The following is an 18316-nucleotide window of genomic DNA, read 5'->3' on the forward strand; positions in this document are numbered from 1 at the left end:
ATATTTTTTAATTAATTCAAGTTTTAACAAAAACAGCTAGAAAGCCATGGGAAGTTGAGCTTTATTCTTTTCAAATCAGTGCCCTGCAATAAGACTCAATCCTGCTGCATTTCAACAACACATCAATACTTTATTTTTCTCATCTTTAGCTCTTTCCAATACTTCTGATTTAAGTTACATGGAAATTTTCTTTCCTTTTTTTAATCTACAATCGCTACCATTTAATTGTGTGAAACATGAAAACCATACATGAATGAATGCAGTACATGAACGCTTAAGACATTCACTACAAATGTAACTCTTCATCTTTTATATTGGAAACTAGAAAATAAATGTTTAATTCAATTAACAGAGCCTCTAAACACAATCCAAGAAATCTGCGATTTGAACTATCCCTTTACATAAAACGGGGACTTTATCTTCACAAGACATCAGAACAATAGAAGGGAATATTTAAAAGAAAAAAGTAGGAACATAAGCATTTCTCCCTTACAAACAAACATTTTTGTACCTGCTTCTCTCTCAAGACATTATATGTAGGAATATAAACAAATGTTCTCCAGATAATATACTTTTTCACTCAACTAATTCAACTTAGAAACTAAGAATGGCCAATTTATTCTTACAGACCCTCCATCTAATCACTTAAGCAGGTTACAGGTAGTACAAGAAGTCATCCAGGTTCATGTTTGGCTCCTTGTGAATGCTCTGTCCAACCAGGAAGGCCAGTTTGTGGGCATACTGACATGGTGCAGGCACTCGGACAATCCCCTTCAGAGAAAGAAGACAGACAGCCATGAAGAATACACGAGACGGCACAGTATTGTAGAGCTATTAGCAGTTGTGTGATACTGATCTACATTGGTTGTTACCTGCCAGTTGTAGTACATGTGGCAGAGTTTGTAGGTGAGTCTCTGCATGTGATCTGGCTTGAGGCCACTGTTGTCAAACACCACATTGTAGTGCGTAGGCGAGACGCAACCAAAGCGCACAGCCTGACTTACTATGAAGAAATCATACCTGAAAGCAGACGTAGCATTAAGATGAGCGGTTTGCATTATTGTACTAATACAAAATGGATAATATTAGGCTATCTGGAGAGTTTTTAAAATCAACTGCAAGACTTTTTAAAACCTTTATGATCTGCACAAATAAATGTGTAATACCAAGTGTCCATTCAAAACAAATCCATATAATCACAAAATAAATCTGTATGGCAGTATATATATATATATCAGTTTTTCCCTGTGGTATTGAATATCAATATTTTTTAAGGTATCGTATTGAAGTTATAAATTCCAGTATCGTGATACAGCAGAATCTATACACACCACTCTGGACGAGTGACCTCAGTGTCAATGACTGTTCCAGGAGGAGGGTTGGCAATTTTGCCATCAATCCGAGCAAAGAATCTGGAGCTGATGCGCTTTTTCACCACCACAACTGTCAGCTTGGGCCTGTATGCAAAACAAAAATGTGAATACAACCAAAGGAATTCAACATCCCCATAGTGTGAATGTGTCTGCATAAGTGTGGCTTACTCGTAATCTTGTCCCATGGTCTTGATGGACTGCATGATCTGAGGAACTTCATAGTCCACCACGCTCTGCAGCATGCCGTCTCCAACTCCATCTCGGTACACGATGATGCGTGAGGGCAGGGAATTGTTGCATTTCAGATAGGCCTTCAGAGCAGCTAAAGAGAGACACAGCTTCAGTATAGGGATGATGTATTTTGTAAGCAAACCTACAATTTCGCATCATCACCATGGTGATGAAAAACTAAATTTGAATTCTTGCATTTTGATCAAGATAACCTTCACAAATTAATAACTTTTATGAATTTCAAAGCCTAAATAGAATAGGCAGAAGTATAAAGCTAAAGTTAGTCTATAAAGTAAGATTTTAGAAATGAACCCCCACTAAGTTTCCAACAACTCTTTCAATCTCATTTAAAATCTACAAGTTGGAATGTTTGAGAGAGAATAGTTTGCAAAACCATAAAACAAGGCTGTGAAAGTAGCCCAGCAAGTATTGGAGTTTTCCTTTTCTGCGGAATGACGTTTAATGTCACCAACAAACTCTGTAGTGCCATTCAACTGCTTGTTAGCAACTGCCTTTTTCAGAAGTAAAAAATAAATAATTTTTTTTTTAAATCACTGGGGTATTACTGATGTATTTTGTTGTATTTAATATCTTGAGATTGTTAACCAAAAACCCACCGGACTCATTTAAAGTCAAACAAATTTGGAATGAAAAGCCAAAGCAGCAAGGTGAAACTAATAACCAAAATAATTTTGCAACATTTCACACCTTGTAACGACCCTTTCAGTGCATCGATGATCTCCTGACCACGGTTTTGCAAGACACACTTGGAGAACCACCTGAAAAGAAAACAAAAGCGACATTATACAACAATTCTGTACAACCACATAATCTGATTCTGAAATCTTTTAACTGCAGAATTATTAATGACAACAGTATTATTTTCACTAAGAAATCCTATTGACTATCTAGTCCATCAATAGCCAAAATGCAAGGTTCCCTTCTAACTCAAAACTCGACTTTCACTTACTTCAAATGTTTAGCAGATTCCTGAAAAACATTCACACAGGCATGAAAACAGGTCAGGGGTAAAAAAGGTGAGAAGGATGTGGCATATACACCCCCCCCCCAAAAAAATAAAAATAAATAAATAAATGTAATGAGTGAGTAGGAACGCGTGAGAGTTAACACGAACAGCTGAAATAAGTACAAAATTCTCATTTATTAATAGAATTTAACTATACCCCACAGTGATGAATCCCCCCCCCCCCACCCCCCAAAACATGTAAACTGCATTGGCATAGTATTAGGCTACCAGTGTACGAAAATTTTGTGCTTTTTGATGTTAAATTCATCAATCTGGTGCAAATTAAACAAAGAAAAATTGAAAACTCTTTTAGTTACAGTGTCTGTCTACATTACTACTACAATAATAGTTATAATATTAATCCCATGATAGTAATAGCCATATATTGTAAAACAAATGCACTGAAAAATAAAGGAAACTTTCATAATTAGTTTTGTACTAATTTCTATACTTGAAAGAGTATATTTCTATACTTCACATTAAAGATTTGATTGGGCTAGCCCAGTGTCAATCAAGAAAAGAACCAATGGGCCGCTGATCTACGTGTTTCATCGGGTGTCAGAGAAAAAAAACTATTTACTACTACTATTTATCACGCATTAAAAATGCCCCAAACCAGTCGTCTGTATGATAATCTGAAACAAGGACTGGTGGGCCGTTGTCCTGCTTCACTTCACAGATGCTGAGTGAAAGGAGAATTATAGAATGAAAGGATACTCATTTATATGACACTTTATTCATCAGGAGAACAGCTCGTTCAGCGCGTCATACGTTGTCCTTTCAGTTTCGGTTTTCAATCGATCAAATTTTTTCACGTTCTCGAGACAAACCACCCCTTTCAATCCGATCGAAATTATTTGTAATAGAGCTGACACTTTGAGTTTTTAACGGGTTATGTTAAAGCCCTACTTGTTAATGTTTTTATGAAATATCTCTAGTGAATGCATCATATCACCGTATTATTTATCGCCATGCGAGCCACAAATTAAAGCTTGGCGAGCCACATGAGGCTCGCGAGCCGCGCAATGAATAACACTGCACTGTTCCTGCTCGCTCAGCGCTCACGGCGCCCGCGCCCGCTATTATCTCGCCCACTTCTATGTCAAAATTAAAAATAATGACATTGGCAACATCGCTATCTGTATCTGACAGGACAGTTAACATTGTAAGCTAACTTACCTCAGGCTTGCTTTCCGACGTGCGGTACTTTGTTCGGCAGTGTGTCCAGTTGTCAGACTCGCGGTGTAAAAGACTTTGAAAACATTTCTGCCCTTACGTTACTCTGACTCGTATTGGCTGTCATGTTTCGGCATTAGGAATGATGATTGTTTTTTAAAGCTGCGAAGTTTATGGTAACTTTATAGGGGATAAATGCTGGCCTCGACCTCGACCCCCCCCCCCCCCCCCCATAAATATTTTCTCATCGGATCTGCACAAATCACGTAGGTGACCATTTTAGGTTTTAGAACGGCGAATTTCGCCGAAAGGTGAGGAGTTTTCATGCCTGATTCACAGTAAGACTTTTGTTTTATTGCCTAACCAGTCCAACATAATGTTGAGCACAGAATTTTAAGCTTATATTTGTTTAAACAGTGGACAGTCACCTGGACATGCCGTGGTTCAGACTGGCCACCAGTGCTCCGATGGATCTCTTCCCAGCAGCGGTGTCATGGTAACAGTCTATGCCTACGATCATCAGCTGCTTGAGCTGAAAGACAAAGATTCAATTTGGAATTGGACACTTGGCACAAGCCAACAGAGCCACAGTAATTTGAGAGTCTTACAGGGATTTCTACACTCCACAGCTCTCCTCCCATTTTGCAGTTCATCTGCAAAGCAATCTTGGTGGCCACAGTCATAAGCGCCTGAGGTTTGCTGATGGTGCGAGACACCACACACTGGCTGGGAGTGGGGCAGTCCACACACAGGAACTTTTTCACACAGTCATACTTGTCCTTTCGATTGGTGGGCAGGATCACAACCACCTATGGAAGGCACAGAAGCAGTTTGAAACAAAAGTTCAGTCTGGATATTCAAATTGTGCATGAATGTGATTACTAGTCTCACCATCTGTGTTTCACGTGATACGTTCTGTTGCAGGGCTCTTAGGAGAGATTCCTGACGATCCTCGTACTCAATCCTGCTTGGGCAGGAAATGCTTATTAACATGAAAATTGAATGGAAAATTTTGGACATTCAAAGTTTCACACAACTCACATGATGGCCCTCTGCATGCGGATTCCCATGGGCCCAGCCACTTTGTTGAGAGTTTGAAGCAGAGATTGGGCAACTTCTGCATTCCGGCGTGTGTAGAACATCAGCCAGTTGTCCAGATTTATGCAGCTTATCAGAGGGAGACCTCTCATCTCTTTAGACCAGTCAGCTGCCCATGGATTATACTCATACTAAGAGATGAAAATGAAAGAAAATAATCAAGCCCTCAATGAAACGGTTACGTTATGAATGCCTTTTGGGATGTGAAACTGTCTGTCTTACCGCTCTGCCTCCTTGTATAATCCTCTCAGAGGGCAGAACTCTTCCATTCAGACTCAGCAGTCGGTTCTCAAAGCTCAGACCCCAAGTAGTAAGTTCGTTCTGCACGTCTCCATTTCTAGTGTATGTGAGAACCGATAAAATATATAAATACTCATAATTAAGAAACAAAACACATCAATAGGGCTGGTACAGAACCTGTCGATGTTGGAGATTAAGCGGTTAATTCTGCTCTCTCTCTGTTCAGGACTCAGCCTTGTGTGCGAGGCAAGATCCTTCATGATGTTGAAATCAGCTCGCATCTTATCTGTCAAACCTTCAAGGCAAACAAATGCATGTCAGGGAGTTGTCAGGTCAGGGAGTTGTTTACACTCGAAAACAAAACTTAAATGCGTTTCATATTTTACTCTATGTCTATTAGTTTTAAGGTCATCACATTTTACCTTGAGGTGTCCACAAATTTTGCACAATGAAAGTCTCTAAAACAAAAATTTCCCCTTCACCTTAATATAAACACCACTTGCCATTGACTAAGCAAATCATTCACTGAGTAGGTACTGAAATTTGATAAGGAACAAACCTTCAAACATTAAAATAATATGTTCTATATAGTATGAATGATATATGGATGCACTGCATTAGCCATGCTGTCACATGACTTATAGGGTCGCATTGCTTCACTGCACTTCACAGCATCTTCTCGACATGATGCTATCCAGTATCCACAGAAATCAGCTGCCGGTTTGAGGGGGTTCAAGTTTTCCCTGGTGTCTGTGCACGCAATAAGTGGGCGGGCAATATGCTAATGGTTCGTCTTGACGTCACAATGAAACGGCTTATGACTCGTTTGAAAAACGATTCATTTCAATGACACTCTTACTTCTGAAAGACAATAACTTTATACAGATTTAAAACTTTGCAGGATGTTTTCATTCGTTAGAGATATGTTACACACTACATGAAAGGTCATTTTCAAACATACATACTAGGGGCACTTTAAAAGCGAACCAAAGTAAGAAACGTTTATAATCCCCTGCGAAAATGGGTGAGACGTGAGTGAGTGAAGATTTGGGAAAAGAAACAAGAGATTCCATGTCCAGTGGAATAACTAATGGAATATTGTTAAATTCGCTGATAATCGGGTGACTAGATCGCAAAACAGAATACAAAGCCGACAAAGCTTACATTTATGGGCTCACACACAACGTTTCCATGGCTCCGATGTAACATTTAATTGCTAACCTATTATTTCTTTAGTAAACAAAGCTTTCTGCTTCACTCCTGTCATAATATTCATATATATATAATACATATATGTAAAACATTAAACATAAAAACATTAAAAAAAAGTGTTTTGGCGGACCACCGCCAGTGCTACTCAGCCACCGCGGGGGCGCTTTACAACCGCGGTGGTGCGGTTGTCAAGTTTACCGGCACAGCCCTAGCCTGTGATTGGCTTTATTGTTCAACACTGCAAATATGTTATAAATAGAAACTCTGGCCTGTAAATCGTTTCTATTTTGTTCTAGTTGTTCTTGTTGCTTTTGTGCAACAGATGAATAACAATTTATAATTTTTTCGATGTTTTATTTATAGATATTTCTATTTTGCAGGAGTTACGCGAATCATTTTATTCTCCCGCAACCCGCACACACACGAGTGCATTACCACCCGCGCCCGGCCATCAAATCTAGTCCCGCGCCGCACTCTGTTACGTTGGGTCCCGTGGGAGTGCAGTTCTCTACATTACATTTCATGAGTAATGTCTGCATGCCTCGCAGGTAATTCATTACGATGACATAAAATAGTGTGATCAAAAACTAACTTATTAGCTGATGTAATTTATGATTTGTGTATTCCATACATCTCTGGATGGTGAAAACGACATCCATCGTTCCACTCTCCTTCATAGCGTCATCAAGCTTCGTCTTTGTTATCGTTTTAAAAATGCGACCTCTGGCGGTGAAAAAATTACAAATTTTACCTTTAAATTTCGAAAAGTCAAATTCAAGTACTTCTAGCATTTTAAGCACCTTGTACGAACCCTGATTGCAATAAACTATAGGATACTGGCTATTAAAAAAGGATGAGTCCTTTTTTATGGCTAATGCAGTGCATCCAGATACATCACATGAAAGAAAACAGCACTCTTCAAACCATTTTAATGGGTTTTTAAAAGACCTACCTGTGAGATAGCAGAACTCTGGAACGAGCATGGCAGGTCCTGGTGGAGGCCGTCCTGCAGGGCCAAGTCTCTTCACATGACTAACCAGAAGAGCCTGGTTGCCATCTGTTATGTCCAGACCATATTGCTGGAGAGGAGGAGAATGACTTGAGTACAACCATAAAATTCTGCAACTGGTGTCAAAAGAATTCCCTATATTATTAAGCTACCGTTTTGAAGTAGTTCTTAAACGAGATCTCTGTATCTCCCTTCTTGAATGTGTTGTTAGGGGTATGATCCCAGGCAATGTCATCGATCCTGTATGTCTTGTTATTGTACCTATAAATAATAATTTATTAAACACCATTTGTTTGTACATTCTCACATTAAACCACTTTTACAAATTATTTAAATACTTTTCAAGTATTAAATCCATCCAAGAAAAACTCACATTTATATTTCAAAATTGTAATATTTCAAAATAAGACTGATTTATTGTATTTTTGATCAAATAAATCCAGCCTTGGTGAGGATAAGAGACTTTTGACCGGCAGAGTATATGTAAGTGTATGCTCATTTTACTTGGTCAGAATGATCAGGCCCACAAGCTCCTTTGTGCAGGCTTCAGCGAATCGCTGGTCTCCACACTGCTGCCTCAGACTGTACATGAAGTCCAGGACCGTCTCACTGCGCAGAACCTTGTGGCTCACATCAGTGCACAGCATGATGCTTGACTCATACTGAAGGATGGTGGTCGTAAAGCCAGGCCAAATTGTCAACCTGCAAACAGATATGGTCCATTGTACAATCATTCTCCAGCAGCGGGTATGTGTGCACAGACACACAACACACTTCTCTCATAACCTGTGCTGGGGAATGTTGAATGGATCATCAGGATTGTAGTAATGGCGTCCGATCTGCTGCATGTTTAGTATCCTCAGGATTCTACAACACAAAATAAACAGGACCAGAAGTTTAAACACCTCATACATAACAGCCATATTTCAAACAGAGTGCATTCTGTGATTACCTCCTGAAGAGGATGTTGTAAAACTGCAGGCATACAGGAGAGGATGGCGGGAGTTCATTGGTCAGTGTGACAGTGATCTCAACCTTCTCTCCATTTCTGGTCTCACTGCACAGGACTGTCTCCTACGGGCAAAATCAACGTATCATTGACCATCAAATAAAATCCACACTCCAAAGCCTCACAAAAAGCAATTAAATTAAATAATGTGCACAATGTAAAAACATACAGTATTGTGCAGTTTGTTTGGGAGGAAGAGAATTGCTCCATCAAAGGTATGTGCTTTGCCCAGAGTCTCCTCATGCTGGAAAAGCAAAGCCGAACGCAGGCGTCGGGACTCCATAGGTGGCTTGTAGTCCACGTGGTACTGATACAGAGCCCACAGAGGCCGTGAAATCAGGCGCATGAAATTGGCCCTCAGCTCAATGGCAGTGCCTGAAACACCTGTCACAGGAAGAGATTCAAATCTAGTATCACACATTAATACAACTGAACACCAGAACATGAATGTGGGAAATATACTCTACCATTCAATGGTTAAAGTAAAGTTACGTAAGACTTTTAATTACTTTTGAAAGAATTCTCTTTATGCTCATCAAGGCTGCATTTATTTGATCAAAAATACAGTAAAAATAGTAATGTTGTAAAATGTTTAAAATATAAAAATGTTTTCTATTTTATTATATTTTATTATGTAATTTTGTCCTGTGCTTGCCAAGCTGAATTTTCAGCATCATTACTCCAGTCTTCAGTGTCACAAGATCCTGCAGAAATTATTCTAATATGCTAATTTGCAGCTCAAGAAACATTTGAAGAGTTTGGTTCCAAAACGCGATAAACGCCATTTAAAAAAAAAATTGAGTTCCTGCTAAAATCAGTATTGTATAGGGTCGGTATTGAAAAGTCAATTTTAAATTTTACGTAAAATGCGATATCCGCCGTGTTATTCTGTCATGTTTTCTCCCTTTCTTTCCAAACCGCGACAAACGCCAGTCTCCTTTCTCTGCAGAATGAGATAAATCCGCTCAACCAATCACAGCGCATCATTCCACGCACTGTAAACAGTAACGGCAGCGCTTTGAATACACCCGGCATCCTAGTTTTTCCTATCTACTTTGTACTTTTTGATCAACAATCAAACAAAATCTTTTATAATTTTGACGGCATTGATGAACCTGTGGTGGTTTCTGCGGTAGGGAAGAAACGTAAGCCATCGAAATCTAATCATTTACGTGAGGAGATTAAGAAAACGAGGCCGGGAGGAAGAGAAATGCCGGCTGTTGCTTGTTCTCACACGACAGCATCAAACTTCTGTCACGCTGACACGTTGAACCCAGGGGATCTTTTGAAAAACTTTCAGTTGTTTTACTCAAAGTCAACGAAAACCGAGCAGGACTAAGCTATTTTACAGATGATCGCCGTCAAAAAAGTTCAGGAGGTATTTCCTAGCGATGGCTGATTGAATGTATTTTTAGTCCAGTACCTGTAATAAGATATTGACCGAGTTCAGAGGCTGTCATATGTGGATCAACTTATTTTGTTGTGTATTTTCAACAGTTTCAATATGAAAAATAACTTTTATATTGATTCAATGGATTAATTGCATTTGGAGAAAAAAAGTGTTATGAATTTATTGCATTTTGGGGAAAATATTATCAGTTTTTATAATAAATCTTTGAAAATCAAAATCTGGATTTGAATTTGTTTTGTTATTATAACCTAAAGATGCTATGTGAAAGTTTGAAACAGAAAATAGTGGTTTTCATCTTGCCACATTCTTGGTAAAGAAAACACATTTTTACTCAAATTAATCAAAATGGATTTATCGTGTTTTGGAACCAAACTCTTCATTTCTTTTCATCATTAATGTTAAAACAGTTTTGCTACTTGATACTTTTGTGAATAGAAAGTTTAAAACATTTAATTGAAACAATTTTTTTAAATAATTTTGTCATTTGAACTGAAATATTCCCATATCTAAAGGATTCATCTAACTTAATCTAATTTATAATCAAGTAGAAATTATTAAACAGACTCAAATCAAGAAACCAGTGCCAATACCCAACCCTGACACATTTCCAAAAGGGCAAAAATGCTCATTAACATTTTGGTGTTACCTGATTTGGACTCTTTCACATGTTCCATGAGCTGGCGAGTGTGGACACCAGAATCATGGAAATCCCGCCTGCGCCCACCTCTCTCCCCTATCTTTACCTGCTGAAAGCCTGCCGAAATCTGGAGCATCACTACAGGAAGAAGAAGTGGGGTTCGTGAATGTTATAGTATACTATAGCATAGTACAGAGTATATATTTCCACTTGTTGCTCTAATGCACTTACCTTCTTCAGACATTGCTCCAGGTGCAGGTTTCTGTCTCCCTCTGCCCACCAGCTGTCCTTCAGGTGGAGTGGGCATAACAGGCTTTGCAGCCTCTTGTGATAATGGTGGTTGCTGCAGATGAATTGGAATATGAATACGTTTATTTCAATTAAGTTTTATTATATTCAAATAATTATAAATAAACTCACCGCGCCAGGAGCAGCAGGCTCCTGACCACGGCCTCTGCCTCTTGATCTCGCTCTTGCTCGTCCCGTCATTTTGATGCTTCTTCACAATGCTTGGGCTTATTCCAAATCAAAGTGCTGTACACAAGTAAAGTTATAATTACCATTAGGGATGCTCCGATCAGGATTTCTGCAGCCGATACCGACTACCGATTTCTTGTCATCATGATCAGCCAATACCGATCCTTAAAGCTTAATAAGTCAGGGCTCGACAATAAGGACTGCCCGATGGCCCAGGGCCAGCGTGAAAGACACTCGGGCCAGTTGACGGATCAGTCACTTGCCCAAACGGGCCAGTGCTGCATCTTCACAAAAGTTAATAATTTGCACCTTTTTAAGCATTGTCAATATAAAAATTCAAGTGCACATAGAAGCGAAGCGAAAGTAACCGCGTCTCTCTGTTTGGTACTCACGCACTGTGTATTAATTATGTGTGTGCAGCAAAACACATTCAAAGCGTGCGCCCAGAACGCGGCGTGATGCGTCAAAGCGAGCGAATACTCTTTCACGTCTGAAGCGGATTCAGAACTATGATCAAAATAGATGATCAAAATAGATGGAGTAGATCGAGTTCATCAACACCCCCAAAATGTGTTATTACACACAATAAGCTGTGGTAAACAACTCATTGCGGTACTCGTGCTGCCCGATTCACACCCGAAGCACGCACACACAAAGCCGTCTCTCGGACAGTGTGCGATTCCAAATTCAATTCTTTTACACGGCTTATTGCACTCAAGCAGTCAAATACAGTTATGTCAGAATGCTTGTCTTGGCATTAGGTCTTAAAGTGACAGCAGCCTAATACAATATACCTGGCTGCTGTCTGTCAAACAACAAAAGAGAAAGAGAAAATCACTTACTGCTCTTGAATGAATAAAGCCCCGTTCACACTACAAGCGACTTTATCGCTGCATGTCGCCAGTGGCTGGCGGTGAGGTCGTTAGTGGGCGTTCTCACTTCTGGTTGCCTAGTAATGTTTGTGAGTGACATTCACGGATGTTACGTGTTGTAGACAAAAAATCAGTTTTCTTGCCGCTACAAGCTAACATTTTGGAAGGAAAAGTCTAAATATAAATGGAATCAGTACATAAAATGCATAATATTAAAGATGAATGAGAAACAGCGAGTGCCCTGTGCTATCGCGGCTATTTAACTGCAGAAAATGGGCAAATACTGGTCTTTCTGAGTTCACGAAACCATTCGGGCTCGGAGTCAGCACGGCGAGTACCACTGTATGTACACAGAGACATATCATAAATTATTGGACAGTTTCTGACTGCTAAAATAAACTTCTCATTCATCTTGCCTCGGTCAGACGCTGCACTGAAGAGTGACGGATCACGTGTGCTCCACTGACTTCACTCCTATTGGTTGTCGCTCGCGAAAGTCGCTCTTCATTTGCATAAAGTTAAACATTTCTCAACTTTGTCGCGTCGCCAGACATGCCCCATCCAGTCGCCAACGGTCGCGACCGCGCGTGTCGCCGGAAGTCGCCCGCTCCCCATTGAAAATGAATGGTATCGCGTCGCTTGGTCGCGTGTAGTGTGAATGTACCTTAACCTTTGTACCTTTAATATAAACCAATGAATATTATATTCACGTAAAGACAATGCAGTGTTTTATTTTTTACATTTAATAGGGCTGGGCAATATGGCCTGAAAAAAAAAAAAAAATCCCTGATTTTTTTCACAAAAAATCCGATTTAAATAAAAAATTTAAACCAATCTGCAGATGACAAAGAAATTGTTCAGAACAAGTTTTACCTTAATTTTGTTCTGATTTTCCCTTCTGGGATTTGATCTGGGGTGGGGGGGGTAAAATAAAGACAGTATAATGAAAACAGCAATGGATCTGGGCACTAGCTCTAAAAGTGACAGCAGCCATATATGTCTGTCATTAATGTTGTCGTCAAAACAACAAAATATAGCTTTAATTGTAAGGAATCAGAATTAATAGCCTATTAATAGCCTTTAATTTAGTCAGGACTCAGGACTAGTGTTATTTTACATTTGATTACTTTATTCAGTTTCTTTAGTATTTCTGAATACTAGCGTTAGACCTACCCAAAAACTTTTCTCTTTATTTGTATTTTTATCATTTTGTATATATTTTTTGCTACTTTTTTCAATTTAATTCAAAGATTGAAATCAAGCTTCCTTGTGTTGTGTAAACTCTTAAAAACAAAATTGCCCAATTGTAAAAATGCAATGAGTGAGCAAACATTTAGGTGAGATAAATGTAATAAAAAAAAATTCAAAATTTTTCTATATCGTCATAAATATCATTATCGCAAATATTCTTGAAATATCGTGATATAATTTTGAGGCTATATCGCCCACCCCTATGGGCTAATTTTCATTTTTGGGTGAACTATCCCTTTAATAACAAAATACAACTTTTGACTTTAATAATGTACTAGTAAATGATGAAATTAACATGAACTAGGATTAACAAATGCTGTAGAAGTACTGTTCATTCTTAGTTTTTGTCAACTAAAGTATTTAACTAATGAAAACTTAATGAAACACTTAAGTGTTACTAAATGTTCATTAACTGGAACATGGAGTGATATTTCAAAGTGATTTCCATCATTTTGACTGACAATAAATAGTATTTACATGCTATAAAGACTTCAGTAAACACTGCTAATTAGTAATATAAGTGAAAAGGGGAGACCAATTAAAATTTATGGCATCGGTGTGGAAACAAACCTAAAAAAGAGGATTTGGGGAGAAAAGGATGGATTCTTAAAGCATTCCAGATTAATGGTTTTGTAAATTAAATCGGGAGAGTACACCACAAATATGTGGTATATGTTGTCATTTTTATAGTGTTACATCGGAATAAAAAGCGTGAAAAAAATGATCAGGAGGAAAAGAGCTCTTTCCATACATATTCTTGTTAACGTTATATGTCACATTAAAATTCCAAGCATTACGTTGTTCTTCTGATGTCTGCAAACAGAAAATGAGGTAAATTGTACAGCTCATTCAAACGAATAAGTATGATTTGTATGCGCAACCTTACGATTTGAAATTATTTGTTTCAGTCTTTGAGTGGAACTTCCCCAAACTGGAAGTGCCTCCCATAATCTAAAACGCAGTAACGTTACGTTAGGCCTATTCTCGGCAAAAAAAAAAAAAAAAAAAAAAAAGGATACTTGCAGAGTAATTTCATCGTCAAAGTAATTATCTACAGCCAACTGACACTTAAAGGCTTTATATGCCACGAACAACGAGCTAATTTATATAATGCGTTGAGGATTCTTGATATGAATTTAAAAACGTGATTCATCCATGTTCTCGTGCATGGCGCGCAGCGGCCACGTGACATTCAAATCATGTCTTAATTAGGTTTAAACTCAAATTCTTGAATAGTATAAAATTAACGTTTATTAACTTAACAATTTTCCTTGTATATTAAAAAGTGCACTTTTATTGTCAAAGTTATAACGAGTTCTCTGACAAGTTCGCACTCAATGAGTGACATTATTAGGCCTGTAAAATGCATCAGTACGGCATAATAGTTTAACGTAAATATCATACACTGTTACTTTAATGTATTTTAAAATAAATACTAAACCTTATTACTTTATTAAATATTTAATTTTTGTTATATCTTATAACTTTATTACGGATTTGGTGCGCTTTTTCAGTTCTATTTGCTGAAAAAAGTTAACTTGAACGATTCGAAATACATATATATCACATAAATACTTAAGGAAAGTGCTCTATCATCGTATATATAATTTAGTGCAACTGATGTAGTAATGACTTGATTGCCAGAAACTAACAAAACAATATGACAATCTAAATTTGATGGTTTAAGACAGTTTATAAGAAAATAAACAATTTAGCAACTGTTAGGACCAATACACTGTCTAATTGTATATGTATAAAGTCACTGAAGTCTTAGAAATCGTCGACTGACTCTTACCCCTTCTTCGATCAGCGCCAAATGACGTTCAATTAACTTCAGTCAGCTCGTTAACCTGATTTCACATGTATCCCTCCGCCGCTAAATAGATCATCATTTTTATTAGTTCCTATTTTTCAGAATTCGTCGTGTTCTACAGTATTTTCAAGTCTTAATTACTTATTATTGATAGAAATGCTAGTTGAAAATGGAATGGGAAAGGTTGAGGAAAACTATTTTATCTGGAAGGATACAAAAAACTACCTGTTACGGGGGTCACCTGGTCCTGTTAATATGAAAGGCGCAGGCGCACGTAAACCACGTCACTCACCACAAGATGGCGTTCAAATACACAAAACAATTGATTGTTCCAGTCAACACAGAGTGAAATGTACATTTTCAAGTTATGTCGATAACAATAATACATATCACAATTATATTTGAGGAAAAACGTGCTTTGCAAAATCGTAATATTGACTGATTTCTGTTTTCGGAGATGTCTTTAAAAACCGGTTTCAGTATTGAAGGTTAAAACTTTAACCAAAGTTCCTTATGAAACGTTTAAGAAATTAAGTTATTTACTTTGAATGTATCATTCACTCATCCAAAAGATTTCAGCAGTTACAGAATGTTCCTTTAGTGCTCCTGCGGTGCAAAAGTGTCTGTATAGGCTACATCATCCATCATTTGCTTTGATTTAAGCTAGATCAGAAAAAGATCTGGGATGTACAAAAATAGACGTTGATACAAATGCTGAATGATTTCTCCCTTCTCCCCCCTCCTAATTTCTGCCATATCTTCAAAAAAAAAAAAAAAAAAGGTCTCAGCATTTATCATGAGAGATCTGCCATTTATCAGGCAATGCATTTTGTTTTCACTGCTGTATTGATGCTGCTTTGTGAGGTTTAATACACATGATTAATACATGTATGCAACATAATTGCACATTTGGCCCTGATTAATGTTTTTGGATGCAAAAATATATTCCATCATTTAAAGCTGGATTTTTATTTAGAGTAAGAGTATCCCAGTGAACTTTTTTTTTTTTTTCAGAAAGTTTTACAAATGTTAGTTTATGGTTAAAAATAGAATCCAAAAGTAATGTTCTTAGGATTTTGTCCCTAAAAATAACCAATCTGGAACAAAATGCTAGCTCGATTGTCATCCAGAACATTTCTAAACAAACCAACAAATTCTACTTTCTAATAAATGGTATTTGAATTAAGTTCCACTCTGATAAACGGATTTTCATGTTCTAGTTATTCTTTATTGAATCTCAACCATTACTTTCTGTTTCATAATGATGTCTATGTAGCCCGCCTCTTTTTTGCCTCTCTCAGACTTTGATGAAAGATTAATGATTCAAATGTTAAGTATTCTGCAACCTCTCTCTCTCTCTCTCTTTCCAGAGAAGCCTCACACCCTCCTCTATCAGTTTCGCACCCTCATCCTTTGGACTGGGAACTTGGCACCTTGAAGGGCATTTTGGAGGCAGATCTATGGTTGGCTTTCATGTCAAGATCTAAGAATGATTAGTGATTCAGTCCAGTGGGATTCAGCTAGACAGCTAAATCTCCCATCACTATTTACCACCAACAACAACAAGATACAGTAGATTAATGTCACCATGTGAGTACAAACTCACACATTGGAAATAGTCATAGTAATGAAGGTTTTTTTTCGAATTCTTTATTTGGTGACATGACAGAAAACGCATGTTGGCAATACAAGTTATATGGTACAGTTTTATGCTATATGTGAAACAAGGACAGCTTCGATCTCTTGTAATGATTTTTCTTTCATTTGATTTGAGAGAGAAGACCTCTGACGGTATCTTTAAGACGTAAGTTTAATACATGTATAACCTGAAACAGAAGAAGAAGAGACATTAAAAACATAGGGTGCATAACATATTATTAATCTATATTCTAATTAGACATAGAGTTAGCAAAATGGGTGTGTAAAATGGGTCAGTACACTTTGATTTGAAAACCTAGCAGACATAATGCACTATTTTAGTCACTTACCCTAAAATGTTCAAAACACAGCAAAAAGGCAAGACCTTAAAGAGGAGTGAAAATAAAAGAGCTAAGAAGAAAAGCACAGAGGAGAGTGCGTGAGCAGCAGTAGGCGTAGAGTAAAGGTGCCCCCTGCCTGGTGGGATGATGAATGCCTCCCAGGCCCCAAACCAGTCCAAAAGTGAGATAGAGAAAGACACAGGAATGTTGGATTGAAGTTGTCCCACCAAAGTGCAAATGAAGCCAGGTGATTTTTCTAAAGCTATGACTATGTCAGTAATGGAAATTAGCGGTAATCTTGTCTGAAACACTGTAGCAGAAATCACATATTCACATTTGAATCAATCCAGTTGAATTAGACGAATTAGTAACTCAGTATTATATTATTAATCAGTTATTGGGAGATGAGAGGGTCTGTGGCTCCTACCATTGGAAAACGCGTAACGGCTAACTTGAATCGTGAGGTACCATCATAAAATGGCATTGACGTCAGTTTACGTTACACTTAATGTTTTATATGTGGTGTTATATCTCTAGTAAACGTACAGTAGGATTGGAACTACATGAGGATGAGTAATTATTGACAGAGTTTTCATTTTTGGGTGAACTATCCCTTTCAGATAGAAAGTTTAGGTAATACGCCCCCGTTCTGTGTTCCATTACCATCCTCAGCATATTTAAGCCCCCAGTTCTCCACTATTCATTGTCTCTCATCAATGTTATGTGACTTATGTGTAGTCTTATATATCTTTGTGTTCATTAAAAGTAATTGGTTCATTCTGCATCACGCATTTAACTACATGGCAACCCATGACACCAATCAGACAGATTTGCCTAAAAAGAAAAAAAGAAAAAAAGGAACACCAATATCTATATATTCAATATTCCTAGTCCCTAGTGATCCCTCTGCTGAAATAAAACGCACACTGGTCCTTCAATGCAGTGATGACGAACTGATCAGCTGGGTTATTAACTAAAACTAACATTATTATAAATATATCTGTTTAATAAAATAAAGCATAAATATTAGATGAAAAAGAAATGTTACCTTTTGTTAAAAACCTAACAAAAACATCCTGTAGCTCAAAGACTAAAGCATGGCGCTAACACCAAGGTCATGGCTTTGATTCAGGGAAAACAAGAGCTGAATGCAATATTAAGTTGTTTTGGATAAAAGTGCTTGCCAAATGCATTAATCTAAAGCTGAAACTGAAATAAATTCCTAAGTACTATTTAAAAAAACGAAGACTAATAAAATTGACAAAAGCATAACAAAATGAATCAAAAATAAAAAGGAAAACTGAAAATATAAAAGCTTATTTAAAATATTAATAAAAACTATAACAGTATATAAATAATAATAAAATAAGAAGAGCAAAAGCTTGATTAACATAGCAATCTGGCATGATCTGGATTGTAGATGATGATATTAATCAGCTAATGGAAATCAGGTCCCATTGTAGCCTGATGTAATCTGATACTGGCACCATGTCTCATACAT

The 18316-nt window shown here is 37.5% G+C and overlaps 1 protein-coding gene across 1 annotated transcript; it reads right to left on the bottom strand.

Annotated features, from left to right (window-relative positions):
* Positions 1-143: 143 nt before the first annotated feature.
* Positions 144-10917, bottom strand: piwil1 (piwi-like RNA-mediated gene silencing 1). The gene is made up of 20 exons (XM_084087014.1): positions 10844-10917; positions 10655-10766; positions 10433-10561; positions 8545-8759; positions 8319-8440; positions 8153-8233; positions 7871-8068; positions 7519-7627; positions 7310-7436; positions 5323-5440; positions 5128-5242; positions 4849-5036; positions 4699-4771; positions 4416-4616; positions 4236-4339; positions 2313-2383; positions 1542-1695; positions 1332-1457; positions 873-1020; positions 144-771 (listed from the first exon to the last, which is right to left on the bottom strand). Exons 1-20 carry the CDS (start codon positions 10910-10912, stop codon positions 655-657), a joined length of 2577 nt encoding a protein of 858 aa, XP_083943140.1. The 5' UTR covers positions 10913-10917; the 3' UTR covers positions 144-654.
* Between the last annotated feature and the right edge of the window lie 7399 nt (positions 10918-18316).

Source organism: Abramis brama (assembly GCF_963993115.1).
Source record: "Abramis brama genome assembly, chromosome: 16".
Lineage (NCBI taxonomy): Eukaryota > Metazoa > Chordata > Actinopteri > Cypriniformes > Leuciscidae > Abramis > Abramis brama.